Source organism: Heterocephalus glaber, unplaced genomic scaffold (genome assembly GCF_053883595.1).
Source record: "Heterocephalus glaber isolate CG9 unplaced genomic scaffold, H.glaber_assembly_v1.0 deba00001497, whole genome shotgun sequence".
NCBI classification, from domain to species: domain Eukaryota; kingdom Metazoa; phylum Chordata; class Mammalia; order Rodentia; family Bathyergidae; genus Heterocephalus; species Heterocephalus glaber.
In genome coordinates, this window is record NW_028258320.1 from 5,869,275 (window position 1) to 5,882,729 (window position 13,455).

Sequence of the window (13,455 nt, forward strand, 5' to 3'; positions counted from 1 at the left end):
CCCTACCTCACCTGTACACTAGAATTCTAGATCAGAAGCTAACCCAGGACGCACAAGTTCTGGGAAGAGAACGTGGAGAGGCAGAGAGGTTTCTCACCAGTTTTCATAGAGGGTGCTGAAGAAACGCTGCATCCTCTCCAAGACGGTTTTGTAGACAGGGTAGTCATTGAGTTCCAACAGAGGAAGAGGTAATCCTGCAGAGAAGGCCAGGGTCAGGAGCTGCCAAGAGCAATGCCTTCCACCGGGCAGACTGGCTCAGGTTTGCAGTGTGCGTACCCGTATGAGGTCCTCGACACTGTCTTTTAACCATCGGAAGCACTAAGACCTTTCCTAAAGGTGACCTGTCGCACTCTCTTGGTAGGCGAAGATGGACACTACTTAAGGACCCAGTATTCCAGACTGGGCCAGGGTTTTCCCAGCTTCGACCTGTACCAGAACGTACAGTGACAGCACAAAAAAAGGGCCCTCTGTAAAGCACCCACCAAGTCATGGAAACTCTTTTGAAGCAATCTTATGCAAAAGTCCGAAACGCATAGCAGATTAAAATGAAATCCACTTAGGTACGCCAGCGTGGCAGCTGCCTTAAAATTACATCTTCACTTCTAAGCGGTAGTTTATATTGCAAGTCACAGTCAGAAACTACCAGAGGAACCACTGTGTGTCCATTCTAGTCAAGTCTGGCTGGCCACATGTTCCTATAGCAGCAGTACTTGGCTTAACATGAATACTGGCATGGGTATGTGTGGATATGTGTAGGAAGGAACCCCTTTTTTATATTAATAGCATCTTAGGAGTTCTGTTTTAAGTGGTGCCTGCAATGCAAGGTAGCACCCTGCCTCGCATTCACTTCACTGGTGGCTTAGCCAGAGCCAGAGCCAGGTTGATGCTATGTTGGACACACAGACACCTGGGGCTGTGCTGGTACAGCCTAAAGCTGCTCCTGTTCCCCGTGCTCCAGTCCCAAGTTCCTCTCCAAAGTTCCCGGCTACCTCAAGCTCTTTGCTGCTGGCCTCAGGACCTGGGCCCTGCCACTCTGTCTGCCCTGAATGCTCAGCACAGCCTCTCCTGACTTTGTCAGCTGCCACTCATCCTTCAAGACTCTGTGGGGAGCAATTTCTCAATCATCTCTTAACACTGTATTCCTAAGGGGGAGTTGGGTTAGGTCTCCCAATAAATGCTATCACAGAGCCCTACCACCTTTCTTTGATAGCAAGTATCAGTATCACTATGTCCACTTATTTTCATGCATTGTCAATGGGAAAAATGAGTTAAAGTAATATTCTAATCAAGGTAACAAGTAGGAAGAGTGGCTTAGACTCTCTTGCCTTAATAATTGTCATTGGGTATATATGAAAGGCAAGAAAGTATACAAATATCTTTTTGTTAAAAGGCATGGTTTGTTTATGAACTAATGGCTCTAACACCCACCACTGCCTACTGGTTAAACTGAAGGAGGGGTTGGCTGGGGGAAAGTGCCTGTGAAGAACTCTGTATGCTAAGATAATAAAGTAAACATAGTTGTCTTCGAGCCTTAGGAATTCCACAAATGCATTTCTGTCAAGATAGAGCCAGATTAAGGAGAATGAGGCTCAAAGTAGACTGAAGCTGTTGGAGGAGGCCATCAGAGAAAAAGTAAGCTTGGGGGATACAGTTTTCTCACCTAATATAGAAGATTTCTCTGCTTCCAGCATATCAAGAGCCTTGGCGTAAGGCTCGGCCATCTTGGTTTGCATCTCTGGTGCATACAGTGTGTTGTGGGTTCTGAAAGAAACAAGGACAGCACATTACACTGTCTAGTCTGTGGCAGCAGAGACAGTGATTTAATGATGTCCTCATCCACACAGACAGACCCATCAGTGCTAGGGTACAGACACCCAGGTATTCCCTGGAGAAGAAAGACTGGAAACTATGACTAGGGATAACAGTACCTAACACTGAAGACCAACAAATAACACAGACCAAATCCGAAAACAGCAGAACAACATCAGAGCCTAAAGCCTCCATCCAGGTACAATTCTTTTAACTCCGAGCTTGTGCTCTGGTGCTTGCAGGGATTTTCTGACCACCTGTGGTCATGGATGAAACATCAGGGACGCTGTGGGTTTACAAGCAGAGTCTGGACCAGGTGCTAAGATGCCCTGGTTTTCAGGTTCAGCCTCTGTTCTAAGAACAGAATCGGCCAAAGTGGTCCAAGCCTCTGGGAAGAACATGGTCCCAACACACACACACCTGTCCCCCACCTAAGAAACAACATGAGCAGTAACTGACTTTGTCTGTTGGAGCAAGGACTGAGCCTGGGTCCCCTGACAGCTACAGCCCCACTCCCGCCCACTGAAGGCACAGAGCCAGAGTGGGTGTGTGTCTGCCAATGTTTCTGCATAAAGGTAATCAGAAAGCATTTCAGGTGCATAGATATGACACATGCCAGCAAAGCTGAGTACAGTCATGCGCCATAGAAGGGCGAATATCAGACAGTGGTCCTAAAAGGTTGACAGTAATGGAATTGAGAAAGTCTCCCAGTAACAGAGTGGCTGTGACACAGCACTGCAGGTAGTTCTGTATTTGTGCTGGTGCTGGCGTAGACAAACTCTATTGCATTGCCAGGTACATAAAAGTGTAGCCCACACAGTCATGTTCAGGATGTGATACCATAATTCTTGATAACGATGATAATGATGTTATTAGTTTAAGTGTTTACTATACTTGCTAGTGTGTGTATCTTTGTGTGTGTGTGTGTGTATGTGAGAGAGAGAGAGAGATAGTGGGCTTCACTGCATTACCTGGGCTGGTCTTAAACTCAAGGGATCCCTGCCTCAAATTCCTAACAAGCTGGGAATATAAGCGTGCACCACCAGGCCTTGCTTGTGTCTTAAGATTTTTTTAAAAAGTTTAAAATGTAAGAGAGCTGGGCACTGTGGTATACACCTGTAATCCCAGTTACGCAGGAAGCTGGAGCAAGAGTCTATTGTAGTACAAGTACAATAGACAAGTCTATCTAGAATATATAAAGAACTTAAAAAAAAAAATCAGATTTAAAGACCCAATTCAAAAGTGGGCATTTAAAATGAACAGACATTTCTCAGACACAGAAGTAAAAGCACCAAATAAATATATGAAAAAATGTTCAAGATCACTGGTCATTCGAGAGATGCAGATGAAAACAACACTGAGATTCCATCTCACCCCAGAAAGAATGGCTGCTATCAAGAAATCAACCAATAGGGCCGAGGATTTAGCTCAGTGGTTCCAGCGCCCATCTCAAAAGTGCAAGGTCCCGAGTTCAATCTCCGGTACCAAAAAAAAGAAATCAACCAATAACAAATGTTGGTGGGGCTGTGAGGAGAAAGGAACCCTTCTCCATTGTTGGTGGGAGTGCAGACTGGTGCAACCACTGTGGAAAGCAGTATGGAGATACCTCAAAGAACTAGGACTAGAGGTCCCATTTGACCCAGCTATTCCCCTGCTGCGTATCTTCTCAAAAGAATTAAGAGTCATACCACAGTGATATATGCACACTCATGTTTATAGTGGCACAGTTTGTAATATCTAAAGCTTGGAAACAACCCAAGTGCCCATTAACTGGAGACCGGAGAAAGAAGATGTGTCTGGTTTTTTTTTTAAATAAAAAAAACTAACCAGCCATAAAGAACGACAAACTAGAGACATTTATAGCTAAATGGAGATGCACATTAAGGCCACACTCTTAAGTGAAATAAATAGGACAAATGTGTAAATACTGAACAGTTTCTCTAGTGTGAGAAACTGAAAGTGTCCATAAGGATTAAAAATAATTGATAATGTGAAATAGGAAGAAAAGGACCAAAGGGTTAGGGGAAGTGGGAGGGGTAGGGGAAAGGAAAGAAGGGAAAGGAAAAAATATGAGAAAAGGAAAAAATGGAAACAAAGTCCCTGTAAATAGGGAAGGGTGGGCAGGGGAATGGGGAAAAAAATAAGAACCAAGATAGATCATGTGAAAGGTACAACAAGTTCCCAATGAGAAATGTAAATGTATTGTATACCTAAAATGTACCAATAAAAGAATTTAAGGAGGGCCGGGGGATTTAGCTCAGTGGTTCCGGCGCCTGCCTCGCAAGTGCAAGGTCCCGAGTTCGATCCCCAGTACCAAAAAAAAAAAAAGAAAAAAAAAAAAAGAATTTAAGGAAAAAACAACAACAAAAAGAACTACAAGTTCAAGGCCAGGCTGAGCAACATAGTGAACACTGTCTCAAAAAACAACAAAACTAGAAAAAGAGTAAAAACAAAAAACCACTTACAGAATAAGGACATAAAATTTTTTTCTTTTTATACCGGGGATCGAACTTGGGTCCTTGCGCTTGCGCAGCAGGCGGTGAAACCACTGAGCTAAATCCCTGGCCCTGGACATAAAATATTTTTGTAAAAGCTGTACAATATATTTTAAGCTAAGTGTAAAAAGACTTAAAAAGTTAAGATCCTATTTTCTTTTATTTTCTTTACTGGGGATGGAACTCAGGACCTTGTGCTTGCGAGGCAGGAGGCAAAACCACTGAGCTAAATCCCCAGCCCTTTTCTTTTCTTTTTTTTTGAGACAGGCTCTTGCTACGAAGTTCAGGCTGGCCTTGAACCCTCCAGGCTGGCCTTGAACTCTTGGCCATTCTCCTGAGTTCTAGGATTACAGGTGTGCAGCACCATATTCAGCTTTTTGGCATTTTCTAAAGGCAATGAACTCTTAGAAAAACATCAAGCAAGATGATAAGGGCACTGTTGTCTTTTGCACACCTCAGCCAATCAGGAATGAACACTGTTTCTAGTTCTGCTTTTCACATGGAATTTGGCCACAAGCCTAAAAAGTCTTGGCCAGTGAGACTCTAGACACATGTTGTCATCCTTTCCCCATGTCTATGCTATAGAACCTTCAGGTTTCAAACCATCAACATGGAAAGTAGCCTTTCCTTGGCTACTTTTGCTACTGTCAACACACAAGTCTAGTTACCTCTTTTATTAAAACCTTTTTTTTTGTACTGGGGATCGAACTCAGGTCCTTGTGCTTGCGAGGCAGGAGGCAAAACCACTGAGCTAAATCCCTGGCCTGAAACTCTTCTTTTGAAATCAGAACAAAATATTGTCTATTTCCAGAGACACGCCCACCATACTGGCTCTATTGGGCACTATGGTCTTCCAATTTGGTCAACCATTAACCTAAAACCTTTGGTTCCTAGACCTCTGGTCTCAGTGTCTGTGACGTGACAATGTAGTTTGCCCAGATGAGAATCGGCCTGGACTCCTGGGTGAGAGGCCAGAAAGAACAGGAACAAAGCGCCAGTGTATAAATCTGAAATACTGTGAGCCATAAAAAGCACTCTATGTTGATATAGTTTTATTATGTTTCTAAATTAACTAATATAAATAACTAAACATCCAAAAAAAAAAAGGCAGGCAAATTTTGCTCTCAGCAATAAATTCTATCATAAACCTATCTCTTCCTTTTCATAGCACCCCTGAATCATGAAACATGCGCGTGGTAACCAGCCTGGCAGCATCCACTTACTTGTATGTATAATCTCAACCTAGAGCAGTAATTCTGAAGCTTTAATGTATACACAGACCACCTGGATATCACACTAAACCCAGATTCTGATTTACATATGGGGAGGGGGCCCCCATTCTGCCTTCATACACAGACTTAGGCGACAGCATAGGCTGCTGGTCTTAAGACTCCACTGAGACAGGCACATTGAGGTTAAAAATGTGTCATGCTTTCCTCTGACATGTCTGTCTGGTCCATCAGTTTAAAAATCATTGCGAGGCTCAGATCAGCTCATGGAACAGCATCCAGAGAAGCCCCACTACAAAAGCAGCTAGAGCCGGGCATGGTGGCACATGCCTATAATCCCAGTATGTGGGAGGCTGAAGCGGGAGGATCACTGTAAGTTCAAGACCAGCCTGGGCTAACGTAATGAGTTCAAGGCCAGCCTGACTACATAGTGAGACCCTGTCTAAAAACAGAAACCAAAAAACAAGAAAGCAATTATCTTGCTCCCAATGAACAATTCCTTTACTGGCAAAAATTCAGACCAAATAAAATTTAAAAAGTAAAAGGGATGAAGTATAAACAGGTGGGAGAAGCACACATAGAGATTCAAAATGGAAAGGCTCTTTGGGACCAGCCCCCGCCAGTTCCCCCTAGGTTTCCATGGAATGTAAGTCATTTCCAAGAGTGAGCTGTAATTTTTAAAAAGAACAGACCCCTCTAGAAAGAATCAGGACCTGCTCCCTCATTACAACTGTCATGAGAAGTCACTAATCACATTAAACTTTTCAAAGTGTTACTATAAAAAATAAAAAGCAACAGAGAGAAACTACTATTCTGACTGACCTTATAAGGGCAAGCAAATTGTCCAGCAGCTTCAGAACCTGTTCTGTGCAAGGGTTGCGGAAGATGGGGTTCCCACTTGGTGTATAGCCAACCACAAAGCCCCCAGCTTTGGCCTCTTCTAGGTCACTGGGCCAGCAAGTTCGCTTCACGACACCCAGGATGCTGTACACACAGAAGCTTATCTACAGGAAAGCAAGAAGGAAGACAAACATAAAAGAGAAGAAAATACAAAACACTGTTAGATACATTCACTGCTGTGCCAAAGTCACAGAGGTCAGAGAGAAGGAAAGAAACCCCTGCGGTACATGAGATCCCTGACCCTTCCTCTAAGGTCAAGTCCAAGAGAAGTCCCTTCACTGCCATTTTCCGGACCAGTGTGAGCCCTGGAGCTTCCCTGCGACTGGGAAGACTGTGCTCTCTCTTCAGGGTTTGGTGACCTCACTGGCAGGGCTGAGACACAGGTCAACACAAAGTGCTTAGGCTGCTATCATTTCCTGTTTCCGAGTTGACAATGTTCCCTGCAGCCTGGAGCCTGGCAGCTTCCACCCTCACCCCTCCTCCCAGTCTCTCCAGGTTAACTAATGTGACTGGGCCAATGATGGAGCAAAGAACAATGCTTGTTTGAAGATCAAAGCACTGCGATGCCTCAGGTCTCAGGCCAGGCAACCTGTCAGGACTTTGCACAGCATGAGTGACCACAGGGAGGACCTGGCTACTGAGCAATTCCAACCTACTTCCTCTTTACACCTTCAGAGGTGCTTAGAGATCTCTAAAGCCAAAAGAGGGACTCCATAGAAAAGAGAGTACATGCTCTGGGGTGGGAACTACCTCATGAATTCAGAACTAAAGAAAAGAAAGGAGAAACTCAGGGAAGTGGAGACCCCTAGGCTTCTCAGCAGTGTAGACAAAGGTAATCTAGGAGGATCTTGGCAAATGTCTGACATCCTACTCCTGCCTGTGGCCCACACAGCTGCCCACCCCAGAGTCTTACCCGAGCACGGTTGAAACCACAGGGGTCCTCCATGGCAGGGTCACAGCTTTTCACATCTGCACCCACATAGGCAAGGAAAGCATCGACATCTGACAGGACTCTGCGGCCAGGTGGGGGAAAGAGCGGTTACGTCCTGACTTGATACAAGGACAACTTATTCCATGAGAGCTGAGAGGCTGATTATTTTGCCCCAAAGTGCAGTTTTTATAGTGAGAGTTTAATCCTACTGAGAGCTATCATTTGAAGGCTTAAACTTCCCACTACCAAATGTTCTTAGCAACACTTTTAAGAATTTTTTTTTTTTGGCAGTACTGGGGATTGAACCCAAAGTCTTTGCACTGAGCTACATCTACAGCCTTGCCATCACCCTTTTAAAATTTTGAGACAGGGTCTCATTAAACTGCCCAGGTTGGGCTTAAACTTGCGATCCTTCTGCCTCAGTCTCCCAAAGCGCTGAGATTATAGATATGCACCACCATGCCCAGCCTGACTTAAACAGCAGGCAAACTTGAGAAGGTAAAGAGGAAAACCATTTCTATCCTACACGGTGGCTCCTGCTTTGCCCAGCCCTTGCTGGACATTCTCATCTGCCCGAATGTGCACTTGCTGCAATGAGGACCCCAGCAGTTGTGCTCTGCACCCCACAGCCTTACTCTCATCCCATCTCTGCCTCCACTACACCTCTGTAGGCAAGGTAGCATTTTCAGAGATTGGATTATAAAGGCCATTCTCAGAGGGCTTCAGACATCCCTGACAGCGCCCTGGCCCCACCTTGACCCATTTCTGGACATGGAATGAATGCTCAGCGAAGAAAGTGCTGGGAGTCACCAAGGCGCCTTCACCTGTGCATATCCTCAGAAAGCCACATGCTGGCCACTGGTGCCATCAGCTCCTCCAGGAACAGCTTCTGGCGCTCATAGTTCTTGAAGTGGTTGCTGATGAGCACCAGGGCCTCCATGAGGGCACACTTTTCCATCTGTGTGAGCAGCAGCTCGTTGGAGAAGAGCTGCTTCACGTGGCTGTACAGTGTGTCGAAACTGGGCTGTGGAGCAGAGAGAAGCTAGCATCGGTGAAGTCCCAAATTTTGGGGAGACGTGGGTACCACAGGGGAGAAGGGAAGAGAAGCAAGGCAGCCCCAGGAGGGTGAGGCTATGAGGCAGTCATTTAGTCATTGTGTCCTAACGCTCTTCCTGCCTGAGTATCTGGATTACTGGGCCTTCCTATAGCACAAGTGGGAAACAATTTCTGTTTTCTTCATTGGCTTTGTAGCTATCTTCATGGGCAGCCATCAGTTTTTTACCTACATAGAGACACAACTTCTGTGTATCAGAAAAGTGATTTCTTTTTCCTTGTGTGTGTGTTTTTGTTTTGTTTTGGTACTGGGGATCAAACTCAGGACCTTGTGTTTACGAGGCAGGTGGTGGCACCACTGAGCTAAATCCTCGGCCTAAAAAAATGATTTCTGATTAATCTGTTATCTGGACTAATGCCAGATTTCTTACAGACACCCCCACCCCATGCCAAAGGGTCAGGATTTTCACCTGGCTTCTCTCCAGGTTTGGTATGTCAAATATGGCAATAGTAATTATAGGCATCCAAGGCAAAGAGCTGTCATAAATTTATAATGGGAAACTCAGTCATCCACATGGACAAGACATGCATTTCGTGGGAATATACTTGAATTTTAACTGCTTACTAAGCAGAGGAAGAACACCAACTCAAGAAGGCTTATTCTATGCAAAGCTATAGTTTCCGGCTTTTTCTTTCTGGGAGGTGTTTTGAGAGCTGCGTTTACACAGAAGTGTGACCAAGCCCAGCAGGCTCAGTGGCGATGCAGCAGGGTCGGTGCTTACCAACACAAGCTCAGGGTAGTCGCGGCACATCTTGATGATGGATGAGCACGCATGCCTCCTCACATTCCTCACTGCCCGGGTGCGGGGGGCCTAGAAGAGACATTGCACAACCTTGGGGTCACTTCGGAGACAAGATACTAACGGTATACAGAGTCACATCAATATACTAGGCACAGGCAAATTCACAATGGCTTTCACAACTGTTAGATTATAATGACGTGATGTTTATGGTCATCTTGAGTCCACACGTTGGTATTTGCCCTAGATTCTTTCTAGGGTAAAACACCCTATGACAACCTACTGCTTCTCCTAACACATCCCACTACATACAAATCTACACTAAGTATTAAGCATCTACACTTCTGCTTCTCAGAATTTAGAATGTGCTGGTTTAATTAATGTTTTTTGGGGTTTTTTTTTTACCTTATTTTCATCAATACTTTCAAAAGTGACAGATGAAAATAGCTATGGGGAGAAACAGAGAGAAAAAGGTTACTCATGCATTTTTAAACAGTAGTTATCATGAAATTTCAAACAAAATCCTGGAAATGTGTTCTTACTAACAATCTGGTAACAAAAGCTTCCTACTAGTGTTACAAGCCTTCAAATGCCCATTTTCTGAGCTATTTCTACAGGAGGCTTGAGATTTGCAATTTTACCATCAAAGCATTTTACAGAGTAAAAAGTCATGTAGTCCCAGAACAATCCGTGCCATCATTCAAACAACCCAACTATGACAACACTCTCTATTGTTTTCAAAAGTTTGAGTAATCCACCCTCCCAAGTCATTTTATAACTTCCCTTCACCCCTTATCTAGATGCAGTATAGGTGTTATGGTGGCTACTATGATGAAACTGCATTCGGATATGAGTCTAATGAAACCAATCACTGAACATTCCTAACTCTTACAGAATTCCTATTGCAAAACTTAAGTTCACTCTTCCAAAGTTCTGCTGGCCTGGGACACAACACTTTTTTTCCTTTTTGCTTCTTTGTGGGCTTCTCGTCTTTCCCATTCTTCCTCCAATGACAATCTCCCAGGTTCCCTGCTTGACATACATGTCCCCTAACTCGACACATATATCCTCTTTTAGACTTCACTTCTAATCTTGAAACTTCTATGATGACCAACGCCTTAATTTTTAAAAAATTATTGATCTATTAATACATGCTTACAGGACTAATGTTTCCATTCCTTGTGTGGAGCTGGTGCATGTATACAACACATCTTCATTCCCTTTTTAATCCCCTATTCCTTCTCTCCTGCACCCTCCCTCCATCTTTTCATCTCTTACCCATTTGGGAAAAATCTATCTCCCTACTTCCTATTACCTATCTTTTATTTTGCTCTCAATTTATAACTTTGTTTTCTCATATAAGAGAAGCCATACGATATTTAAGCTTGTATGTCTGATTTACTTCACTTCACATTAGTCTCAAGGTGCATCCATATTCCTACAAATGATTCAAGTTTATCTTTCTTCATGGCAGAGTAGTACTACATTATGTGTAAATACATTTTCTTCACCCATTCATCTGTTGATGGACATATAAGTTGCTTCCAAGATTTAGTTGTTATGAATTGTGCTGCTATAAACGTGGGTGTGCATGTATCACTATAATATGTTGCACATTTTTTCATGTATCTATTGGCCATTTGTACCTCTTCCGACAATTATCTATTCATTTCAGTAGCCCTTTTTTTTGGTACCAGGGATCGAACTCAGATCCTTGCATTTGCAAGGCAGGCGGCAGCACCACTGAGCTAAATCCCCAGCCTGCTACCCATTTTTTGACTGGGACTTATTGGCGGGGGGGGGTGTGTCTAATTTTTTTGAGTTTTTTATATAATCTAGATATTAGTCCTCTATCTAAGAAATAGCTGGCAAAGATTTTTTCACACTCTGTAGGTTGCCTTTTCACTCTGTTGGCTGTTTTTTTGTTGTTGTTGTGCAAAAGCTTCTTAATCTGATATGATTGCATTTGTTGATTCTTCGTACTATTTCCTGTGTGACTGGGGTTCTGTTCAGAAAGTCCTAGCCTACGGCCATGACTTTAAGAGTTTTACCTATTTTGGGCCGGGGACTTAGCTCAGTGGTTCTGCCACCTGCCTTGCAAGTGCAAGGACCTGAGTTTGATCCCCAGTATCAAACAAACAAACAAAAAAGAAATAGTTTTACCTATTTTATCTTCCAATAGGTTATTTCTGTTTTAGCATTTAATTCTTTGATCCATTTTTAGTTTAGTACATGGTGAGAGATATGGGTCAAGACTCAATCTTTTGCATGAGGATAGGCACTTTTCCCAATACTATTTATTAAAGAGACTGTCTTTCCTTCACTGTGTATTTTTGGCCCCTTTGTCAAAGATCAAATAGCTGAATGTGCCTGGGGTTGTTTCTGCATCCTCTCTTCTGTTCCACTAACCCTCATGTCTGTTTTTCTGCCAGTACCACACTGTTTTTTCATCATTGTAGCTTTGTAATATAACTTCAAGTCAAGGATTGTGATGTCTCCCACTTTGCTCTTGTTACTTGGGATTTCTTTTGTTATTCTGCCTCTCTTCTGGTTCCATATGAATTTTAGGATTGCTTTCTCCAGTTCTATGAAGAATACTGTTGGTAGTTTGATTGGGATTGCATTACATGTGAGTATCAATTTTCAAAATATGGACAATGAAAAAAAAAAAGGACAATGCCTAAATTGTATCCCATCATTTTCTAGAGACTAGACCACTGGTGGTGAACTGATGGGACTCGTGCTACAGAAGCAGGCTGTTTGTTATCAGTGAAAACTCTAAAAGGTTCGCCGTCACTGGTCTAGACTTTCAAACTCAAATAATTATTTATTGGGAGTTTTCTCTACCTAGATGTTTTATGTATACTTTGGAGTACAACAGTACTCCAAACACCTCCTCTTCTTACTCTTGCTCTCCCTCCTGATCCAGTATTTTCACCCAGGTAGAGGCTGTTGCCCACCTCATCTAAAATGGGAAACCGGAGTGAGACTTGTCCACACTCTTCCTTCCTCTCCTGATCCCTCCCCCAGCAGCTCCTCTTTTTCTCTTCCTGCCATGTAAGCTTATTAACTGCCAGGCCACACCGGTATAGCATCTGTTTATGTGTCTCTTTTCCCACAGTGCTCCAGGAGGGTAAAGCTCTAGCATGGGCCTGGAACTACCCTGAGTACTGGAAGACATGATAAATGAAGACACGTATGACTATTTATTAGTTTGCCTCACCTACTTAAAAAGTTACCAAAAGCAATTAGCTTGGAAATGTCAAGGAGGTGGGCTTTACCTTAGAGAAGACCTGGGGAAGGAACTCTGGCCTGTAGGTAACAAAGGAGAAGAGCGCTGAGATGTCAGTGAGGACACAGGATAGGATGAGCGGGTCTTTGGTGTCAAAGTTCAGGACCATCTGCAATAGCTCTATGCCGTCGCTGACAGGGATTTCCTATAAAACAGACACAGAAAGAAGGCTGACATGGTGGCCACCACTCAGGGTGCTTACCATGATTTTATATAGTGCTTTTTATCTGTTTTTTTTTTGGTACCAGGGATTGAATTTGGGACCTCATGCTTGTGCGGCAGGCACCAGAACCACTGAGCTAAATCCCTGGCCCTATAGTGCTTTTTAAACCTTAACATCCTAAGCATAACCGGTGGTACTAAAAGTTCTCATGAATGATGCCAGACTGCTATGCCATATTAGGGAAGTACCACTTCCTATAACGACAGATTGAGAACGTTTCCAGTTCTCCACTATTGTAAACAAATCAATACACATCATTAAGAAAAACTTTGTTTAAATCTTCAACTATTGAGACTTTTGGGTTTAGACTGAATTGTTGGGTCAGGTATGACTATTTCAATGTCAAGTTGCTTTTCTTCTTTACAGGCTTTATCAATAGATTCTTTATGCAATGTGCCCTTCTATAATTCCCTAAAATCTTAACTTATTAAGCAAATTAAAGTTTGAATATTTTTTCATATGCTAGCTACCATAAGCTTCTCTTCCACGCATTATTTGACTGTATCTTTTGTGTATTTCTCCACTGGATTCTAGTGTTTATCTTACCAATGCATAGAATAATTTCATTGTGAAAACTCCAGACAGATAAAAAGATATGAGATGCTGGTTAACCCCATGTGCCTGCTTTCAGAACTATGTATGACGTTATGAATACAGGAATGAGGGAGGGGAGAGGAAAATTGATGCTCTCTGCACAGAGCTTTCTTTTCAGCCCTGGAAATG

General features: G+C 43.2%; 1 protein-coding gene across 2 annotated transcripts in view; it reads right to left on the minus strand.

Moving 5' to 3' along the window:
• The window catches only part of Xpo5 (exportin 5), a 40,039-nt gene that overhangs the window by 6,011 nt on the left and 20,573 nt on the right, over nucleotides 1-13,455 (minus strand). For both annotated transcript variants that reach the window (XM_004846490.4, XM_004846489.4), the window contains exons 15-22: nucleotides 12,499-12,654; nucleotides 9,623-9,664; nucleotides 9,200-9,289; nucleotides 8,189-8,388; nucleotides 7,347-7,446; nucleotides 6,356-6,537; nucleotides 1,661-1,761; nucleotides 98-194 (exon numbers count right to left, since the gene is read on the minus strand). In XM_004846490.4, coding sequence (XP_004846547.1) covers nucleotides 98-194; nucleotides 1,661-1,761; nucleotides 6,356-6,537; nucleotides 7,347-7,446; nucleotides 8,189-8,388; nucleotides 9,200-9,289; nucleotides 9,623-9,664; nucleotides 12,499-12,654 — 968 coding nt within the window. The remainder of the gene's footprint in view (nucleotides 1-97; nucleotides 195-1,660; nucleotides 1,762-6,355; nucleotides 6,538-7,346; nucleotides 7,447-8,188; nucleotides 8,389-9,199; nucleotides 9,290-9,622; nucleotides 9,665-12,498; nucleotides 12,655-13,455) is intronic.